Consider the following 23,918-nt stretch of genomic DNA (forward strand, 5'->3'; position numbering starts at 1 on the left):
TAATGTTTGGATATTGTTTTTATGGTTTTCATAATTGTTTCTCTTAAAAAAATCACGGAATTTTATTGTTTTGATGAATATAACAGCCAGAAATAAATAGGTGTTTAGAAATAAACTTATTTAAATTTTTTTAAATGTACCTTTGACAGTCAGGTCTTTACATAAGGTAGCATATTACTATAGGATTCAGTGATAACAGGAATGGAATTGCCCTTTGCTTTTATCAAGGCATCATTCCAGTATTTAAATGGAGTGATTTCGGGAAACCATGGAAAACGTAAATTAGGATAGCCGGGCTAGGATTCTGGAATGCCAACTTTGTGTATTATCACTACACCACCGAAACTGTGTATATTTTAAAGACAAGTGGTTGAATTCCATAGGATGATCATAGGGAAGGGGGTGAGTAATTCATGCCAATATAAGGAACAAAAATCTCATTATGAATATATGAACAGAAGTGTTTAGTTTACAAGGCGACCGTCAACTAACGTTTGCACTACGTTTAAGTTGAGCCGCTACTTGTGTGTAGAACATGCAGACATAATTGTCTTTTATTGATGGACAAAAGTAGTAGTGAAACGAAGACAGACTGTGTCGTATGTGATTCACTTACAGTGACAGGTTAGTGGAGGGATGTTGGAACATGCTAAATTGAGTTTATAGGTTTTAGTTGCTTGTGAAGTGTGACTTTGTGCTGATGTATCAGTGCTGCGTGTAGTGACGTATATTTCTTTAGTAAATGTATAGACTTGCCTCTTCGATGTTCGCTTTTTATTCTGGCATTAAATATCAAAATTAAGAAGATTTTGAGTTCTTGTTTACTATCAATGTAATTAATTGGGGTGTAAATAACTTGTTTTAAGCTTTACTATTCAGGGTTTTTCATCTGAATCAATAAACTTAAGCCCGGTCAACCATGAGTTGTAGAAGTCAGAGCATAACAGGGTAAGTATGCAGAATCATAGAATGCTAGTTGTAGAACTTGGATACAATCCATCTCGTAAGACTACCGCTGCCCTAACTAGCCAATATACCACTGAGTAGAGGCTACGAGGATCACAAACTCATACAACGCTCAACTGAGGGTGTGTGCCGAAAGGGGTCGCGCATGGCGCTGCTCCGTCCTCATAATTAGCTGAAAACAATTACCCTGGGAAAAAATTGAAATAATAAAAGAAAGCCATACTTATTAATTTAACTAAATTATAAATGGTATGAGGCCGTAACACAGGCTCTGACACAGCGCCTCTTGCTGGGCGGCCGAACTCTCGCATACACACACACGCACTCGTTGGCGGGAGGTTTGCAACAGAGGGGGTCGGTGGGAGGAGAGGGGGTCGGTAGCGACGTGAGGCACATCGGGCTTTATGGAAGGTGTAGCCCTGGTCGACATCAATTCCCCCCCCCCCCCCCACCCCCCTTCCCAGAAGGAGCCCGATGTAACTCTGCTGCACCTTCGTTCTCGACGCTCTTGGTTGCCTCGTGCTGCTGTCGGCTCGTCCCCTGTATTCTGCTGCACCGAGACGGTGCTGCCGCCTGGCACGGCCGTAAATTGTACCGCGTGGCGCGGGGGTGAGTGCCTCGTCCTCCCCCCCCCCCCCCCTTACCCTTCGTAAATCTTCCGTGTCGTTTGTGGCGAGCTCCGGCGGCTCTTCAAGGTAGCTTCTGTCAGTGACAGGTGTAGGGGCCACTGGTGTTCGTCTTCGTGGTGCGTCATCCGGTTCCCCGACCCGATTATCGAGGTAGGGGACGGGGTGCGTGCCGGGTTCCCCCCCCCCCCCCCCCCCCGACGGCCACGTCGAACCCGTGGAAAGACGTCGTTTCTTCCTCCTCTGTAAACGGTTGTCGTGGAAGAGTGCTGTTGGTGTTTAGTGCAGGGCGCTTTTCCTCGGTTTTCGGAAAACCCGGAAATTCCTCATCCGCCTCTTCTGTCGGGGGTCGAAGTAGCTGGCTGTGCAGTTTGCACGGGCTCCTCGGGTGTTGGTGCGCTGGGTTCGTCGCCAGCCTCGTCCGGTTCCTCATCTGCCACCCGGATAACGTCCCGGTGATATATTGCTGCTCGCCTTGACGGGAGCTTCACTACTACGGCCGTAGTGCCTATGGTCTTGATCACTGCCATCGGCCCGATCCATTTGGGCGCTAGTCCGGTGGAGTAATTCCGTGTGGGTGCAAGCGTCCGTAGACCAGCTGGCCAGGTGTCAGAGGGGTGATCTGAGCCAGGTACCTGGATTCGTTTTGCCGGGCGGCTTCGTGGGTTCTTGTTAGCTCTCGCGCGCTCTTCGGAGTTTTTTTTTCCGCGTCTTACGGATTTCTCTCGTCGACGTGGTACTGACCCGGCTGTGGGAGGTTGCTTCCTTGAACTAGCCTGGCCAGGTATTCCCCCGTGGCCGCATTGATCCGGCGGCATATACAGAACAATATGTCAGGTACGCGTGTGTCCCATCGGGAGTGGTCCTCTGATAGGTGGACTCGGAGTTCTGCTTCTATCTCTTGGTTGCGCCGCTCAGCCGGATTGGCCCTTGGGTGAAATGCCGGTGTCGTGTGCGCGATCACGCGCCACTTCCCGCAGAGTTTCGCCTATCGCCGGCCCGAAAACTGCGTGGCATTATCTGACAATAGTACCCTGGAGTAGCCCCATCGTGGAAAAAACCGGTCTCGAGTGCATGCGCGATGGTTACCGCCCGGGCGTTGGACAGGAGGTAGACCTCCACCCACCGTGTGAAGCCATCCGTCACTACCAGTAGAATTCTTTTTCCCCTCTGGGTGCGGGGGTATGGCCCCATCAAGTCCAATGCTACCGTGTGAAACGGTTCCGTAGGTCGTCGTGGCAGCTATTGTTCCTTCCTGTTGGGACGCCGTTTTTTGTGTCGTTAGCAGTGACGGCAACGTCGTACGCTGTTGCGCACGTACTGGTTAAGTAAGCCCCGGCTAGTAGAGCGCTTCACGAATGGATCTCGTAGTCTCGTCTGTGCCCGGGTGTCCGACAAGTCTATTCACGTGCAGCATGCTTAGTCTCGCGCGGCGCGAATGTCCGCCAAGGGTGTTCGCTTCCAGCGGGGCGTGTCTGCAGATGTCCGTCCACGACTCGGTAGCCCTCGCGCTTGTACTTCGCGCAGCTACGTATTAGGGCCTGCGATTGGTCGTCTGTTCTTTGTTAGGCGCGCACGAACTCGTCAATATAATCGATTTCCGCCCCCGGCGGGAGTGTCGGAGCATCGTCCCTGTCAACGGCGCAGAGGGTCGCATGAGTAGTATACGAATGTGTGTCAGGGCACACGGGTTCTGTGTGAGGAGCGAGGAGTTTACCGAGAGCTCTGACATCACGTCCATCTCTAACGTCACGGCGGCCATCTTGGATGGCTTTGACCTTGAGCTTCAAAACTAGCCAAAATTAGTCAAAATTCGCCAAAATTTCCATTATTTTTTTTTTTAAAAAATTTCCGAAAAAAATTCTCAAAAAATTCCACGATTCGAAAATTAGGATTTCGAAAACCTCAAAATACTTTTTGCCTTAGAAAAAATACAATGTTCTAAAAGAGGCTTAAGCATCCATATCTAAACCCTCTGATAAGCCTCTTACATCATCGAGGATTATGACCGACATCTTTATGACGTCATCGTTACAATTTTCGTTACGGCCGCCATCTTAAATATCCGAAAATTTTATGTTAGAAAATCGGGAAATATTTTAAAATTTATAAAAAAAATTAATCAAATTGAATAATAAAAATTTAATAAAAAACTATTTTTAAAAAATTATAAAAAAATGTACACTTACCTTATGGAGCTCGGAGTCCTCGGTTCGAACCCGGTAAAGGAAAAAAAGAGAGAAAAAAAGACCGATCCTTACTCCATAGAAGCCTTTGGCAGACTGACCTCCCACCACTTATGCCAAAGTATATATCTCGTCAACTAGTATGATGTTACGACCGCAATCTTGAAAATCGATATTTATTATCCGATTATAATGAAAAAAGTTTTAAAATGTATAAAAAAAATAATCAAAATTTAATTAAAAATATTAAAAAAAATACCGTTACATGTTACGTTACGGCCGCCATCTTGAAAAAACGTAATTTCAATGCTAGAAATTCCGAAAAAATTCCAAAAAAATATTTAAAAAAAGTGCCTTCAAAGTTTAGTTATTCAAACGATTTCCGTCCTCGGTTAGATTACCGGCGAGAGTAAACGAGTAATTTATTAATATATTTAAAAATTCTCAATAAAAAGTAATAAAAACGTCTTACGACACACCCGACATTTTGAATTATGTGACCACTTGTATCAATTATCGTTACGGGCGCCATCTAGAAAATATTTATTATCCTATTTTAATGAAAAAAGTTTAAAATTAATCCAAAAAATAACTTAGTAATTTACTGATTGATTGGACCGATTCCTGTCCTTGGTTCGAAACCAGTAAGAGCAAAAAATACAAAAAAACTACAGATCCTACCTCCACAGAAGCCATCTGCAGACTGACCTACCGCCACCGATAACAAGGTATATATCGTCGCTGGTCTGTAGTCATGTCCGCCATCTTGTCTTCGTCCGCTGGAGGCCACCATCTTGTTTTCGTCTGCTTAGAGTATGCTGGTTCACCATACCTTTGACCTCGACTGTTGGCATTGAACTTTGACTGTGAACTTAAACTTTGACCTTGACCTTTAACTTTGACCTTGACGACCATCATGGATCCGACATTTTGTGTTCAGTACATGATACCAGGAGCTACCACCTGCTAGAGGACATTGCCACCATCTTGTTTTCGTCTGCTGGAGGACACTGTATTATGTGTGTGTTCTCGTCTTACAGAGTGCTTCACCATCATGCTAGTTTTATTCTAACCCTCTAGAGTGCAGTAATAATTAATTATTACTGAGGTGCCCGCCATCCGGAAATTTGGGCGCCATCTTGTAATCGTGTAATTATTTAGCTAGAGATTCGGGCAAAAATCCAAAATTCATAAAAACTTTCACTCATTAAAATAATGATTGATTGAAAACTTGGTTCGATCCCTGGACGATATAAAATTAATTTAATATAACTTCAATTTAGCGTAATTGTGACAGGTTCGACAATAAAACAGCGCAAGTTCTTTTACAAAATACATTTTATTACATATCTTCTATTCAACTACAGAAACACTTGCGAAAGTTAACAATTTCATAAACATTTAGTTCTGCATTGGTGTGAAATGACTAATTCTAAGCTCAATCGGTTTATACAAGACAGACACCAACCAGAACCTTTACTGACATAGTCCTCCTCTTCTTGACAGAGTTTCAGGATACAGTGTTTAACAGTTTTCTTCGCATCGTTAGAACTGTAAATTACTGCAGCCGATGTCTTGAATGCACACGTCTTCACTTTGTCATCGAACGGATATGGTTTGCCATATACACAGTCCAGCCACAAGTTATATTTTAAAGTACTACTTGTTGCTACGTCATTAGTAAGCTGATTATGTTCTGCCTGATATCCTCAAGAAAATTACAAATGTCTTTTGAATCATCTTATTTAGATAATAGTAGTCTTTCAATGTTCCAAGAAATGCAGACTGCGCCAAGTAGAAACCATTATCATTCACCTGTAATGCACTGAACACAGTCTTAGGTTTAGTTCCATGTCCAGATGCCATAGCAATCGGTTGCTGTACATCTGTTTTTTTGTTTGTACGCTCACGAGTATTCAACCTAAACTGAGGAGTCGTAATTTCTGCGGGTAGTTCAACAGTAGGCACACGGACTTCACCTTTACAGTTATTCGCATGTCGACGCAAATTATCAATTCCAGTAAACCATTCATGACACTCATCGCAGCGAAACTTCATGCGAGAAGGATTCTTCGTACATTTACTCCTCTCATGTCTTCGTACATCATGGAAAAATGCGAACGACATATCACAGTAGCTGCAAGGATACCGTGGTGATGAAGACGAGCCTTTCAGACCCGGTCCAGATACTGACGTTGCCGTAGTTTTGCCATTTCCAGGCATACTCTTATGAACAGCAATACATCGTTGTTGTATAAAAACCTTTATTTTCTGCCGCGCAGCAGGACCTTTGCATGTCTTCATGTGCGTTTTCATATTATCTTTTCTTGCAAACTGCTTATGACATTTCACACAATCAAACATGTTGCGAGGAGGATTCTTAGCACATTCTCTCTTCTCGTGTCGACGAGCATTGCTGATGTTTGAGAAAATATTGTCACAGTAACGGCACCGATGTTCGTTAGTTGTTGACGAATCACCTTCCATTGACGTCGAAACAGCGTTCGCCGAGGTTTCCTGTGCAGTCAGCACTGAAGTCATTAAGTTCTCTTCCGCTGGTGGTACCACGACTGTTGATGTAACCTCCAGTGTAGACGTCAGGGTTCCCGTAGTCGATGGTACAACCTCCATCGAGTTCGTCGTTAAAGACGGTAAAGATGCCATCTGATGTAGCCAATGACAATTGGTGGCGGTAGGTCAGTCTGCAGGTGGCTTCTGTGGAGGTAGGATCTGTAGTTTTTTATTTTTTGCTCTTACTGGTTTCGAACCAAGGACGGGAATCGGTCCAATAAATCAGTAAATTAATAAGTTATTTTTTTGGTTAATTTTGAACTTTTTTCATTAAAATCTGATGATAAATATTTTCTAGATGGCGCCCGTAACAATAATTGATACAAGTGGTGACATAATTCAAAATGTCGGGTGTGTCGTAAGACATTATTATTACTTTTTATTGAGAATTTTTTAAATATATTAATAAATTACTCGTTTACGCTCGCCGGTAATCGAACTAAGGACCAAAATCTTTTAAATAACAAAACGTTTTAAGTAGGCACTTTTTAAAGATATTTTTTTGGAATTTTTTTGGAATGTCTAGCATTGAAATTACGGATTTTCAAGATGGCAGCTGTAACGAAACAAGCAACGGTATTTTTAAATATATGTAATCAAATTTTGATTATTTATTTATTTTATAAATTTTAAAACTTTATTATTAATATGGGATATTAAATATAGATTTTCAATATGGCGGTCGTAACGTCATACTAGTTGACGATATATATGCTTTGGCATAAGTGGTGGGAGGTTATTCTGCCAGCGGCTTCCGTGGAGGAAGGATAGGTCATCATTTTCATTTTTTTTTCCTCACCGGGTTCGAACCGAGGACTCCGAGCTCTAAGACGTAAGTGTACATTTTTTATAATTTTCTTAAAATTATTTTTTCATAAATTTGTATTATCAATTCGATTAATTAATTTTTTTTTAATTTTAAAATTTTTCTCCATTTTCTAACATAAAAATTACGGATTTTCAAGATGGCGGCCGTAACGGAAATTGCAATGATGATGTCATAAACCAATATGTCGGTCATAATCCTAGATTGTCAGAGGCTTATCAGAGGCTTTAGACATGGATCCTTAAGCCTCTTTTAGGACATTGTATTCTTTCTAAGGCAAAACGAATTTTGAGGTTTTCGAAATCCTAATTTACGAATTGAGGAATTTTTCGAGAATTTTTGTCAGAAAAATTTCCCCAAAAAAATGGAAACTTTGGCGAATTTTGGCTAATTTCGAAGGTCAAAGGTCAAGGCCATTCAAGATAGCAGCTATGTCAGAGATGGACGTGACATCAGAGCTCGGTCAGCTCCTTGCTCCTCACCTAGAACCCGTGTGCCCGGACATACATTCGTATACTACTTGCATGGTCTACTGGCCGTCCGCTGGTGGGTGGTAAACAATTCATCCCAGGAGGCATCATCGTGGGCTTCGACCGTGTCTTCTGGGTTGCGGGTCAGTTCGTCCGCGATTTCGTTACTCTTGCCGGGCACGTGCTCTACTGTAAAGTCTAGGGACTGCAACAGCATGGCCCAGCATGTCAACTTTGAGCGGCGGCCCTGCATTGTCGCCAGCCACTTAAGGCACTGACTATCTGTGCACAACAGGAAGTTTTGACCCATCAGGTGCAGCCTGTAGCATCGCAGCGCCCACACTACCCCGAGGCATTCCCTTTCATTAACGCTATAGTGCTGTTCCACCTCCCCGAAATTCGCGCTCGCCTCCGCCGCCGATTTCCAGCAAAATGGTGCCGATACCCTCTTGACTGGCGTCAGTTTGGACGATGGCCTGTTTGTTCTGGTTGAGACGAGCTAACAGGTGGCATTCCCGGAACCTGTTTTTTAGTTCATCAAAGGAAAGCTGCGCGGGTTGGTTCACTTTAAGGTCTGTTTCGGTGACAGTAGTCCCCTGAGGGGCGCGGCCACAAGCGAGAAGTCCAGATTGTAGCAGTAGGAGGAAAAAAGGGGCGCCGCTGACATTGTAGACACTTGTGTGCTATTTCATTCTGGAGCAAACACCTTTTATGGCGATATCTACTCATTTGGAGGCATTCAGAATGACCCACTATGTTTATCAGAACTGCAGAGGGTCTCTAACTATCACCGAGTAGCCCAGGAAAAGAAGGTTTTATGTCGGGAAAAATTAGAGACAAGCTGATATTTTCGCAAGTGTTAGGACCTAACTAGAGGTATATTTTCCCAAAAGTCCCCACCCCTCCCCTTTGTGCTTCCCCCCCTACCAACCGTTAAACATCCGATTTGCAAGCATTTGGATTACCCTTCATATCTCCGTTGTTATTTATCGCAGTCAAATTTTCTATATATAGATTTATTCCTTATATTATTATCTACAATTAAGTTATGTATAGTTTTGTTCTAAGATTAGCAGTTAACTAGATATTAGCTGAGGAATGTCAATTTTTACAATTTTATGTTAAGTTTGTTAAGAATATTTAAGTTTAAAATTTTAATTTGGGACAATTTCACGAAACACTTAAGATAAAAAGTGTAGAATGATTCTTTAGCTTTCCAACGGTATAAATGTTTCATATTTTGGATGACAATAACATGTGTATAACGTTATATTATGCGAGGAAGGCGCTGCATTTTGTTCTACCCTTGGTGCGTGCTCCAGTGGGTGGCCTCAGGAGGCTAAACAACAGGATTACTATCAAGAGCGAGGGAGCTGGCCTGTGAGTCATGGAAATGTCCCTAACCACCCCCGACCATAAATTTCTTAAGACATGTTTACTGCCTTGAGTAGCCCGTCTTCCAGAGACTAGTTCTTGGAGTGGTTTTGAAGTGTGCGGTAACGTTCTAGCGTGTATGTGCGTAATTTTCTAAAACTTCCACTTACTCTACGTCACATAATAACGTGAAGTACTAGAAAGTACGGTGTTAAATTTTGATAACTGAAGAAATTTTGCAACAGCTTCTCGCAAATCTAAGAAGGTAAGAATGTTTTCAATAACAAAAGCTAAATATTATTGTAATAATAAAAAAACACTTCTTCCCGTGGGCTGTTGCTATTCACACTGACCGGATAGGACCACTCCCTTTTTTTTATTCATTTGTACCACTGCATGGTCGGCTGTCGATTTTTTTCCCTTCTTCGGAGCCTTGTGCTATCCCCCACCCTAGCACTCCGGCCCTGCTTCATTCGCATATTAGCATCGATTGTACATAGATGCTTCATGTCTTAAGATCCACCAGGACATCTTATAAAATATTTTTACACAGAATACTATATGTCGGCTTTATTGCAGTTTTCTTACTTTTAAATTTGTATCACGTAAATGTGATTTCTATTGCAACACAAATATCAAACACCGTTAGGCCTATTGATGTGTTTGTCAATACACTGTTTTTGAAGTTCAGGAAATTAATAGATCATATAACTTAAATATTTTTACATATTTGTGTGAGATTTGTAGTAAAATCTTTTCAAAAATTTAATTATAAACTGATTCAATTCAACATCGTGACTATTTATCGTAATGTTTTTATGGTTCTTCAGAATATCAAACTTACATTTTAAGTAAATAAGTATACAATTAAAATGCACATTTGTCAGTCTATGGTAACTTTTTACTATTCAACAATTTATTGCAAATCAACAACTTTCTAAGTGATGAGTTATTACGTCTTCGTATGTTTCAGGATTGAATATACCTACCATGTTATAACAAGAATTCATACTAACCAAAATTTAAATGGAACATTTAAGTTTACTTTGTATTCTATGAGGTAAAGATACGGAAGGAGATACTGTTGTTACAAAAGGGTTGAAGACAATAACAGAAGCAAGCATGCTACGAAAGGATGGGCTCCACGAGAACTTGAAAGGAAAATCAAGTGTTCGAGTACACAAACAGTGTAGGCAAAACTATACGAGACCATCAAGTATTAAAGCTGCAACTACATAATCACTAAGTCCTGCTGTATGTATTCCTTCAAAATTATCGCCTGTTTTGCGAAGTGCAGGAAATAATTTTGACTACAAAAAAGATTGCATTTTTTGGGGGGAAGAGGCAATTGTCGATTCTGCTTTGTATCGTAGGAAAAAAGTTCGTATGGTAGCAACATTAGAAATTAAAGATAGTTTGTTGCAGAGATGTGAAGATCGAAGCGATGAATGGGGAGATCAAGTGAAAGCACGCATTTTAAATGTAAGTGATCTTGTAGCCCCAGAAGCACGATACCATAAAAACTGTCATGACACTTTTTCAAAGACAAACCCAAGTGAATGATTTGTAGGCAGACCGATGACGGATAAAGAATCTTTTTTAATGTTGTGCAGTTACATTGAACAAAGCGATGAATGCCAATATTCAATTCAAGAGTTGCAAGATATAATGGCATGCATTTCAGGGAAAAAAGATACATATTCCGACAAACACCTGAAAAATCTTCTTCTAGAATACTTTAAAGAACGCATTATGGTATCTAATGTCTCAGGTAGAAAGAACATTGTGTGTTTGTCTGATACTGTCCATAAAATTTTTGAGACCTGGTACAAAGAAAGATATAGGTACCTAGATACAGAAAAACTTAGGAATGTATTGGCTGCAGCTGACATCATTAAATAAGATATTCAAAAGAAGGCATATGATCATGAAACATATCCAGGTACCAATGACATTACATGTGGAGGAGAACATTTAATACCAAATACATTAGCAGCTTTCACACAAAGAGTTACGAAAAAGAAAAACGTTTAAGAGTTTGAAATGGTAGACAGAAAATGTGTAGTCATAAACCATGCTATTATATCAGCTGTAAGACCCAGATCATTTTTGTTACCACATTAATACCACATTAATGCTCTCATAAATTCAGGATCACTAAATGTCAATGAAGATGCTTTCATACAGCATGATTTTGATAATGCTGATGTCAATGTTCGAACACTGGATGGCGTGAACACGTTTCATGCATTGGGCGGGGTCCAAACTATTACCCCAGATTCTAGTGTTGAAATTCAAGTAAAGGTTGCATGTAAATCTTCTGGAACATTTAATCCAGAATGCATTAGGATACGATCTTACCCAAAGAAAAAAGCCCACAACGGACTTAGTAGCATTACTGTGAAAGACTACAACGAATTAAAAGCTGAGCTGAAAAATTCAGACTTCACAGTAGCAACCATGTTTCCTCTAAACTCTATTTGGCTTTCTGGAATGAATGTCCAACCAAATGGAATGGTTTCATGAACCTCATTAACAGCAGAAGGGTAAAATGTGACTCAACATATGTCATGGCTCTTACATTTATTAATTTGGATAAGTGTGTAAGAGAAGCTGGTGGCGAGAGAAACGTACTTAAGCGAATTACTTACCACATCTAAGCCTTTTGCACCAAACGATCTGTTGCACATAGTGTAATGTTCATGTAAATCTGCATGTGGGAACTATTGTGGATGTCGAAAGACAGGTTTACATTGCTCAGCTATGTGTGAACACTGCAATGGTCTTTCGTGTATCAATGCAACAGCCATAGATGAAGATGAAGATGCAATTGATGATGTATAATTATGTATGTAGGCGTTGAGTCGAAAACGTTATGAATAGATCTGTTTGTAAAATACATTGAAGTACTTTTGTTGTAAGTAGAAATTGTCTATACAAATGAAATAGCATGATGTGTAAATAATAGCAAAGTTTGGAAATGAAAAATGCACATAAAGAAGTGAATAATTCAGTAAATGTCACAACAGCTTGGAGTGGGTGGGTGGTCCGTGATGTGGTGGATGATACTGATTGCTCTTTATCACATACTGTGAATAAGCAGTCATGTATTTTAGTTCACAGCTGCCGGTTGTTGCCCAGTCCGGGACACGGCGGGTCCATAGGTGGTGGATAATTGAACGATCCTATGTGGGTTAGGGTTGAAGCCCCTCCGAACCAAAACTGGCAAAAATAATATAAAAATTAAACCAACTTTGTTTCTGTATTCTGAACTAAAATTATATATATAATTTATTTAGAATAATTAGGAAGAATTACAAGTAACGTTTAAGGCCAGCGGAGCGAGCTTGAATAGGGTGCGGCAGATTGCTTTTAAGTCCGGGTTGCAAGAGGTGAGTTCTTGGTTTACTTACGACCCCCTACTTCATGTTATCGTCATCCAAACTATGAAAAATTAATACCGTTGGAAAGCTAAAGAATCATTCTACACTTTTTATCTTAAGTGTTTCATGAAATTGTCCCAAACTAAAATTTTAAACTTAAATATTCTTAACAAACTTAACATAAAATTGTAAAAATTGACATTCCTCAGCTAATATATAGTTAACTGCTAATCTTAGAACAAAACTATACATAACTTAATTGTAGATAATAATATAAGGAATAAAACTATATATATAAAATTTTACTGCGATAAATAACAACGGAGATATGAAGGGTAATCCAAATGCTTGCAAATCGGATGTTTAAGGGAGGATAGGGGGGGAAGCACAAAGGGGAGGGGTGGGGACTTTTGGGAAAATACACCTCTTTTTGGGTCCTAACACCTGCCAAAAGTTCAGCTTGTCTCTAATTTTTCCCGACATTTATACATTTTTTCCTTTCATTTCCTGGGCTAGAGATACAAACCATGAATCCTCAACCAGGGCTCGGTTAAGCAGGCTTCTGAGCTACTACCAGGGAGAGAATTGCAATGTAAGAAACTTTCAACTAACACTTTAACTACTCTAAAATGGCATATACATTGTTTACATTTAATTTACGTGGCACATTGATGAGTTCTTAGTTGAGCTAATGTTTGTGCAAGATGATGATTTGTTAATTTAAAAAAAAAAATTACTGGCTTTAGAAAATTAGAGTAAATAGTACTGCTTCGTAGCTAATCAAATAAAATATTATTCCTATATTCTTACTGCCAAAGATGTATGTTGATCCAATAACTCTATTTAAAAAATTTACTTTCATTTCAAGCTAATTTATAGCTTAAATTTTTATTACATAACTTTCTTGAAAATATTTTAGAAATTTTTATTTAGTTAGTTAAATATGTATACTTTTCTGTGTGTATTTATATATTTTGATTTAATGATTTAAAGACACTGATTCAGCATAGTTATGTTACCATAAAGCATGTCATGTTGTTCACAGGGCATACTGGCATTAAGTTCGTTATCTGCATAGGTACTAAAAAAACTTAACATTATAAGCATATAATTTTCACAATTTTTTTTTCTTTTTTCAGATGGTGTTCGAATTGCATCTTCTAATACGATAGAAGCTCTCATGGAGGATGATTTTATACTCGTTGTGAATGATAATAAGTACTTAGTAAAAGCGCCAGAACAAGAACGTTTGAGCAAGGTAATATATATATGTATGTATAAAACATTTTTTGTATGGGAAGCACTAAAAATTTTTAAAATAGGTATTTTCTCAAGTAATAAAATAATTTGTATTCATCCATATTCAAATAATTTGCCATATGTTATAAATTTGCAAACATTCTGAACAAACTTAACCTATTAAACACATATTACATAATATACAAAATAATTCGTGTAATTAAAACCACTATTTATAATCGGTCAAATAATATTTAGTTTATAATGTATTTTTTTCAAGTGAAATTATTAGCTAGTATGTTTGGTTACAGCACTTGCCCTTAACATGTCTTATTCAGTTTATTTTAGAGACAAGTGTTGTGTGTAGTTTCTTCTTCTGCAACACATGTGGGTAAACTCAAGTTGATAGCTTTAAACTTTTGTGTTACGGTTTTTGTTGGCAAAGTTTAATTTTGCCACTCTGTGCATTGGATTGTTAATGTCTCAATTACACGTTGTCTTGCAATAAAATATTTTCAGTCAGTTTTAATTTTCTTTTTTTCTCATCTCTTTTCGGAGAACTACACCCTGGTCACACTTATGTTGGCAATGTAAATTTCTGTAGTCTGCTGGCTTGCGTTGAAGACAATTCATTTGGAACCTTTTTGTGCTGCCGCACTTTAGTTAATAGGTCAATAGGTATTCTAAGTTATTTATGTACGTACTATAAGAATCTTCAATTCGACAAATATAATCTAGGTTTACTTTCCTTACAGAACTCTTTATGCTGCTATTATTTTTTTGCTAAGTCTTTGGAACGATGGGCACCATCGTATGAGAGGGCACACGGACCGGGCTGGACTCTTGCACATAGTCGTATTGTTGCCTACATGGAGAGTGAGACTCGAGAATCCCTTGTAATACCACTGCAAAGATTTCACCCACTCTCAGGTGTGGGGCACACTGATAGTTTTTACATAAACAATACACATGGGCACTTGTGGCATCACACATGCCTCAACCACTACTGTAGTTACTGTCCTTTCGGAAATAGACATGTTGATAAGATAGGGTGTTTATTTATTGATGCAGACAGTTACAATCCCTGTACTATAAAAATAAATATACTGGGTTAATTAAAGCAATTAGGCAGGTCTATCGGGCCACGCCACATGGTCGGTTACCGGTGGGAAATGGCGAAGCAGAGAGCAGTGCCACGTCTGCTCTCTGGCAGTCAGGTGATGAGCGGTGGTAACATGGCGTTGGTTGGCACCAGGATAAGCACTGGCGCTAGGGACATGTTGGTTAACAAGTACCTACAGTATTAAAGTAAATAATGACATTACTACATAGTAATAGACAAAACTCTAGATTATTAAAAAGTGCACAGTCGAGTTAATAAATAAAATATAAATAAATATACTACAACGGATTTTCATGATACTGTCAAAAAGTAAGTATGAATAATATTAATGATTTTATTACTATAAAATGCATTATTATTACTATTATTATTGTTATAAACATTTGAAATATAAACAAAACAGAACACACTAATTACCACTTCTGATGCACCTGCACTGTTGCCAATCTCTGGAAGTAGGTTCTCTGTTTGAAAGCACTTGCACACATACTCACGCAATTATAGTGAGAAAAAAATAAGGGGGATGTAAAGATGGGGTTTCACATCAGACTATATGGGGGGTGGAGCAGCCTCTGGACAGTGTAAATTTTAATGCATAAATGGTTTAATTGAAGTTAGTTTTGAAAATACTTATTCTTTGTTATCTCTTTATTATTAGGACTGTTAACATTTATATTTACTAATTTTACTTTGCTTTATCATAATTTTATTATTTGATTTTTATATGTGAGTTTGTATGTGTGCATGTGTGTGTATATACAGATACACCCATACATACACATTTTATAAATCATATTTCCTTATGCCTATTTTTTTGTTACACATTGTGACACATAAACTTATATTTTGTGTAGTTTTGTACAATAGTTTTCAATTTGCTTCTTATATTAATGATTATGTAAGTCCTTTTTTATTTGAATAGACTATAGTTTAGATTTTCTTGCAATTCACTATTAATTACAATAGATATTTTTATTGAAAATTTCATATTTCATGTGCGTAGTTTTTTATTTGTAAAATTTATATAGGGGATATGCAAGCATATTCCTTATTTCCGTAACAAAGTTTATTTTCAAAATTTTTGTTTGTATGTAGCTTTTTCTTATAAAATGCAAGTGGTGAAGACAGTCTCCATTGCTAGCTGCAATAGGTTAGTCTGTTTGGCATGTCTGTGAGAGTAGTTTAAGAAATACTGTTATAATTTTTGCTTTGAGTGTTGATCTTGGCTATTGACTATTTGTTTCTGGGTTTATGTATAACGTCTTATTTTTAAAAAAGTGTAAATTTTTCCTTAAACATTGTATTAAAAAAGTTGGAAATGTAGGATTTTCATCAAACTTTCATAAATATTTTTCTGGAATATTGAGAGATTTTTGATGCTGAATTGGTACCTCACTAAGGTACGTTCATAGCTTTGGTTGATTTTAATGAAAAAGGTGCAGGTTATGCTTTAATGTTTAATGACTGTATGATGTATTTCAGATCTTCAACAACTTATTGTTAGGAACAAGTGAAAGTGAATAAATACTCTCACCATAAGCTATACGACGATTAATGTTTCTTTGGAGGATACCTTACTAGCATCCATAGCCTCTGGTACCTAATGTTCTACAGAAGTTTTAATAGCCTGCTGAATGTTTTTTATGGAAGATTGACTTTCTGATTGTGCACAATTTTCTCTGGAAGATTTCCTTTAAGGTGAAAATTTTTTAGTCAGTCAGATGTTCAGTGAATAAGAGATACTACTATAGAGATACTTCTTTTCCATCTCATGGGTTCTCAAGGTGACCCTTTGGCCTTAGCACACCGTGCAAATCTCCTGTTTTATTGACTACACACACTTGATTCAAGTCTATGAACACTGTCATTAATTTTGTACACATGTTACAAATTTGTTAATAACTGATAATATCCTATCTGTATACAACAGTTTCAGTAGAGGCAACCAGGCCATGCCACCCAGTAGCAAGAGGTACAGAGAGCACTCTTACTGGTGGGCGTAAGACTGGGGCGAGGGTAGCGGCTAGCACTAGTGGTCACACCAGTTGCATAATACATAAATGTAAAACATTATTAAACTAAACCATGAGTTATAAAAATAATTAATTTTTAACAAAACTTTTATTAATGAAAGTAACACATCCTTAATTAATGAAGAATAAACAAAACACACTAAACAAAACACACTAAATAAAACAGAGAAATTTGGGCAGCACTATCCAAAAGCTAGTAGGAAGAATACTAATATTGGTTTGAAATGCTAATGTTGCTATAGAAGAACTAAACACTAACCCTTAAAACCTATACAAAACCAATACGCTTACTAAAACCGTTACCAACACATGTTCACTCTTGTCGACCCCGGCGGTTGCCAGCGCACTGTTTGAACAGCTGCCAGTGCACAAGTGCACACATACATGGTCAACACATCAAGCAAGGGACATGATGTGTCGTGCTTAAGGGAGGGCACAGATGATAATGCAACAAAATACTTAGCTTAAATATATTTGCGAATTAAAACCTTTATGCACAGTCTACTTAAAATTTTCATACATCATAGAATACAACTGAATCTTTTGTAGAATATTGTAAATTAAATTTAAAAATTGTATCTTCTGTTCATACATCATAGAATACAACTGAATCTTTTGTAGAACATTGTAAATGAAATTTAAAATTTGTATCTTCTGAAAGATGATGCTAAAAATGTAATATTTATGAAGAATGAATCTCAAGATAATCTGTAAGTTCTCAGTGGCTCTTATGGCTAACAACCAATATTTTCAAGTAATGATAAAAATTACAGTTGCATTTAAATAAATCAAAAAGCATTTAATTTGTTACTTAGGGCTGCAAATTAATTTATAATTTACTGATGGTAAAAGAAGTTTCTTGCGTCCCTACAAAAAAGTTAAAATATTTATATCTCAAGATACCGTTGGATATAATTGTCCTGCCCCTACTTATTAGCTGTAAGCAAGGAAGTAACAATTGTGCATTTAGTATTTCTGGATGGAATTTAATTGTGGCCACTGAAAAGAATATCCAAGCAGTCTTCTGTATCTCCTTAATATTTATTTAATTGGTCACTAACTTATATTAATAACATTTACAGTAAATACACACCTTATAATATAATTTAAAGTGCTGTGAAGTAAATTTTCTTTCTAATAAGATTTCTCAGTTTGTTTTATATTCATAAATTTTTTCTCATGTTTTTACATATTTACTAGTCTATACATTCATAAGGCCTAATATTAGATATTAGTACAAGAATCAACTTTAAAGTATTGTTGGTCATGAACACACAGATAACTAAGAACAGTGTATGACACCATGGTTATCGGACAAGCATCAAGTATTTATGCTATGTGGTGATTTCTCTTGGAGCGACTGGTGAAACCATCTTTTACAACTACCATCTAACATAAGCTAATGCTTGCTGTTAGTGTCTTAAAGCAGTTTTATTCTGATTATAATGTTGTTATCCAGTTCATAGAATTTAGAGCGTTATGCGAGGGGAAAATATAAGACTTCTACAAGCATTTGTAACTGTATGAAATATGCTGTTTCTGTTTGTGCCTGGTGGCCTGACCAACCTTATTCCATGTTTTTATCACCCTTGCAAAACAAGTGTAGAATGTCATTGGAAAGATAACTATTACTCCCCCAAGTGATTCCAAAACATTATGGTCCTATTTTTCTATTGTCAATGATATTAGTACTTTGTAAAATCAGCCGCTGTGCAAGAGATTGCACAATGATAACTACTGTAAGAATATATTTTCCATTATAGGGCTAATTCATTACTATTTCAATAAAAAAGTTAGTGTTTTATGAAAGAGGTATCCCAAATAACATGTTATAAAACTTTACAGTCAATTTGTTTCACAATGCAACATAAATTTTATTCTAATGTTAAACGTAATTTTTTCAAAACAGTGTAACTCTAAAATTATCAAAAACAGCAGATGTTGTAGGAATGTAGAAAATACTTCATAATGAACTTTGATTGGGCGTTGAAAAATTAAAAATCAAAATGTACTGTGTACTTAGAGATTTCAAGCATCATTTGAAGGTTTGGGGGATCCCTCACTGGCTTGTGGATTCACGTGCGGTTCAGCAAAGTCGTGAATTTGTCGACAATTCATGCAAAATCCAGTTAAATTTGCTGCCCTTTCCATTGCTTAGCGCGACATTGCCGTTCCTTTGCTTTGCATCTCGTATGCATACACACACAGCCCGCACCACGCCGCCCCACCGTCTAACTCGCCAGTTGACGTTTGACTCGCATCAACAAATGTGTGGTTTCACAGACAATCCACCGTTGTGTAAGTAAAATATATATTTTTGTTTACGTACCTTTATAGAATTACTGCCATTACCTTAATTCAAGACAGTTTCATTGTATTGTGGTACTTTTTTAGAACAATTTTCTTAGCTATTCACATAAGTTGTATTAAATTAATTTGAGTGCAAAACCTAACTTTTTTTTAAATTGCAGGTTGGGGAGACCGGTGTTAGTAGTCAAAGGGGCGAGTTGTCAAACTCTTAATATTGATGTTTCTAATTGATAAAATGTATAGATTTTCATCCAGAGGTTACAAGAGTCACTATCTAACAGACGTAAAAGGAGTTACATGCTGACCGCAGCTTTTCTTTCTTCAGAATAGCCATTTTTGTGTACATGATAAATGCAAGTAAAAATGTGTTGTCTACTTAATCAGTCACTGTGCACATTCCTTGAAATAAGTTAAGAAATTTATAAACATATTCATATTCTATAAAACTTTTACTTTAAAATAATGTACACAAATATTATTCACTTGAAAAACTTTAGATAGTGTTTCAAAATAAAAGAATTATGGTGCTCTAGGGCAAGTTGTCACTGTGACATATAGAGAAGAAATGTTAAATATTTTACTGAATTTTTTTAATAAGAATGTTTGCAGTGTTAATATAATGTGTTATCAAACTGTTTTTCGAAAATTGGCTCATGGCAATGGCCAACAACTTATGTCGAGAGCTTTTTTAAAATCATAATATATACAATAAACTATTCAATTTAAAATAAGATTACATGTAATTTTATCAACTCACAAAACAATTAGTTGCAATTGTTAAGTTTTTGGTCATTAATACTCATTTTAAGTTCTTTTGCTACAAGACGTACATAAATATTTATTTTCTGGAAATAGTATACCCCATTTATTCATTTCCCATGTATTAATTTTAAATATCATTTCATAAGGGATGGTCATCAGGATGTCAAGGAACAGTAAATAAATCTGGTTGGATGAAAGAAGAAAACTTTCTGGATTTCATTCATCATTTTGTTGCCAATGTTAAGTGTACAAAACTAAATCCCAACCTCCTACTCAATAATTATGGTTCTCATCTTTCTATCTAAAGTATGGATTTTGCCAAAGAAATTGACATTGTTATGCTATCTTTTCCACCCCAATGTTTGCTTCATCGAAGTGTGTTCAGAACTCTGATAAATGATTAACACTGCTTGAGATTCGTAGTTAATAAACCACCCTGGATCAACTTTAAGCATGTACACACATCATATTCCATCGATAATTTCCACAGCGCTTCTACACGCTATTACTCCCAGCAATATATCATCAGGTTTCAAAACGACTGGTATCTTTCCATCCAACCCATTTCTGATCTGGACTTCCTTTCTAGTTATGCCATGGAAGACAATCCAAATGGATCTACTACAGAACCACCTGGAATCCCATATTTTAGCGCCGTTAAGATTCAGGGCTGGATAATTCCGTGTCTCCTGATCTATCTACAAATTCTTCAATTTCATTATCACCAGAACATGTCAGACTGTTTCCCAAGGCTAGAGAAAGAAAACAAACTGCCCTAAAGAAAAACAAGAAAATCAGCTACCCTGACTCTCACGCCGGTAAAAGATGCATTGGATGCAGAAAAAAAAGGGAATCTGTGTAAAGAAAACTACGTTATTAGAGCGACATAGTAAAACAAAATCTTCGAAATCAAGAAAATCATGAGACCTCCACTCATGCAGCTTAATCATCTGAAGATACCCGCAGACAGGACTGCGACGCGTGCCAGGTTCGGAACTGGCTAGTGGCCCCGCACGGCCACTGACATAACTCACCATCCATTGACATAAGGCATACCACGCGTGCCTGGCCGGATTACAAGGGTCCTCGCTACCCACCCCCCTCCGTGCCCCACGCACTGTCTCGCCTTGGGCTGTTATCATATCACCTTTTAGTGGCCTGGGATTTCCAGGCTTACAGGGGCCGCCACGAGGAGTGGCGTGAATAAGCGTAGCTATTCTGGGTGTTTCGGGTGTCAGGTCGGCCTGGGATGATGTGACACATCACAGCCGCTCTCGTCCCTTTGAAAAAGGATGCCTTGTGTACATAAGCGACGATGCTGGCCTCCGCGGGGAGTTCCGAGAGTTAAGAGAGTTTCGCCAGTGAAGAGAAGTGTGACATCGGTGAAGAGGATGAGAGATCCCCCCTCGAGTGGCACGACGAGGAGCAACGGGACCGTGAGAGAGCGACTGAGTGGCGTGAGGCTGTGTATGTGAGGTAAGGGCGAATTACTGTCGAGCCTACCTCCAGGGAGGAGTGTGAACTGTGGAACTTGACAGACATTGAGTGACTTGCGAATAAACATTTTTAAGTGCAAGTGATTGGTGATCAGACGTTTTTTTAAGTACAATTATTTATTAGTAATGTAAATATTAGTAATTAATAAAACTTAATTGGGCTATCCCGTACGAACTCAGTTCCTCCACATTATACTCATAGCAATACATATACATTCTGTTTAGTGTGTGAAGAACATTTCCGACAAATTGTGCCAGAAGAAGAATGGGTTAGGTTTATTTGCTGTTAAATATGGTGTCACAAAAAGTGTACACACAAGAGTATCACACAACTTTTCTTTATTGTGTGCCAATATTGTGAATCTGAATCCTCAGAATGAAGTGGTCAGCTTGAGTTAGGTATCTATTTAAAATATTGTTTGAATTTATGATCAAAAATTGTTTCTTCAATTTTAACAGACAAATATTGAACTAATGACTGTTGCAATTAAGAATAAAAAATTGTTTTATGATAATTCTTAGATAAAAATTATTATGCAATATATTTTATTGTAACTGATTAATTTACTTTGTGACGACAAGGTCCTCACTAAGTGACAACTTACCCTAACATTGGTGTAAGTTGTCCGAATTGCAGACAGGCTTTTGGGAGTGAAAATAAATACTTTAACTATGTACTATTAATTTGTAATAAATTTCAATAATAGAAAAAAGTTTTAAAAAGTCATTTGTAGTAACCACATTGGTGAACATTTTACCATTCATAAGGAAAAAAAAAACAAATGTCTAATTTGTGACAGCTAGCCCCGGTTTCCCCTACTATTCAAGTATGTCTCTTTCAAAACCACGTCAGGAGATTTTTGTGATAGAAATGAAAAAGGTTTATGGCATTATTTCAAAAAGTGTGAAGGAAGCGAGAAAGTAAAAGGTATAATTTGTTCTCATTTTTGAAAATTAGTCAATGTTCTACCACTAGCTTAAAAGTGCATTTAAAAACAAAGCACTGTATAGAAACAGGTAAATTGTGTCAATTTGAAAATACAGATTCAAAAGTATTCACATCAAAAAGTAATGTTATTGAAGAAGAAATACCCTAAAAGAAAAGTAAAACTATAGATGACTATTTTATAAAGGAAATAAAGAAAAAAATTGTTTCCAGAATGGATGCAAGGATGGTTTAAGTCTCAATTCATTTTGTATGTCTTCAGATTTAAAATTGTTTTATTTAAAGAGTGGGTTTCAAATACTGTTAAAGCTGTTATGATTATTGAATTTGCACATCTCGAGAAACAATCACAAATATTTTCTTTCCCTGAGGTTCTATGAGTGGACTTCCCGAAAAAATCACCACTATGTAAACATGAATGTTCATCACAAAGCCACCCATTTAAATATTGGTTTGATTTGAATACATGATTAATGTTCTTCAGAACACTGCATCAGATTGTGCAAAGAACGTTTGATGAGTTTTGGTCTAGATTTTTAAACCAATATTATTGGCATGACAACTGACAATGCAAGTGTCATGGTGAAAGTGTACCTTGCTACCAGCAACTGTGTTTCGCACGCTGTGTACATTTGGCTGTAGACGATACTCGATATAAAAAAATCTTAAGCGAAGTAGAACATAAAAAAAATACTTTGACTGATTCGGATATAGATGACAACGAAGATATGGAAGCGACAAATGAAGAACAATGTTTAATTATAACTATCAATAGACAACCAACTGAATTTATTCCCGGCTATAACAATCTTCTAAAAAAACTGAAAAGTTATAAAGATTTTCAGAGGTTCGCCGACCAAACAAGACATGTATTTGCAGAAATATGTAAAATTACAGACAGGGAAAGAATTGAGTTTAATTCTATATTGCCACACTTGTTGGAACAGCTTGCTTGATATGTTAGGTAGATTTTACAGTCTTAAAAGTGTGTATTGAGAAAACTGTCACCGACATAGCATCTGACATTAAATTTACAGATGAAGAATGGTACAAAATTTTAAAAAAACTAGTTGAGAGTTGTTGAAGCATCATGTAGAAGAGAATCTACCCTAATAACTGCAGACATAACTTTTCAATTTATTTTAGAGAATTTGAAATCAAGACAATTTTAAGCCCTTAACTATCCGAGATACTTTGTGTAGGAGTTAAAGAAAGGTGTTGTGAAGTAACAGGAATGTTTGTATTCTTGCAGAATCCAAAAATATTATGATCAAGAGTTGAAGACACCTGATAATACGTTTACTATTTTGAAAAACAATAAAATACATCAAGGAATGAAAAACATTTTATCTAGAGTGATCAAAGGTGACCTTGTCGAAAATGTAGAATTTTCAGAATTTGTAGCGGCTCCAGGTGACAGCCAAAATTCTTTGCAAAATAATTTAATGCTACAAGAATAACTAGAAATGCAGATAAAGCAAGATAATAAAGACTACATTAAACCAACAGGAACTAGAAAAGATATAGATTTTGAAAAAGTATTAAAAAAAGGAATGGCGGCATACAAAACTAATGGATTAAAAAGAAAATACTTGGCTTTAATGCAC

General features: G+C 37.3%; 1 protein-coding gene across 2 annotated transcripts in view; it reads left to right on the forward strand.

The window, feature by feature from the left end:
• Positions 1–23,918, forward strand: part of LOC134529581 (calcium uniporter protein, mitochondrial) — a 126,522-nt gene that overhangs the window by 70,009 nt on the left and 32,595 nt on the right. For both annotated transcript variants that reach the window (XM_063363818.1, XM_063363820.1), the window contains exon 4: positions 13,542–13,660. In XM_063363818.1, the coding sequence (XP_063219888.1) occupies positions 13,542–13,660 (119 nt within the window). The remainder of the gene's footprint in view (positions 1–13,541; positions 13,661–23,918) is intronic.

Source organism: Bacillus rossius, chromosome 2, assembly GCF_032445375.1.
Source record: "Bacillus rossius redtenbacheri isolate Brsri chromosome 2, Brsri_v3, whole genome shotgun sequence".
Lineage (NCBI taxonomy): Eukaryota > Metazoa > Arthropoda > Insecta > Phasmatodea > Bacillidae > Bacillus > Bacillus rossius.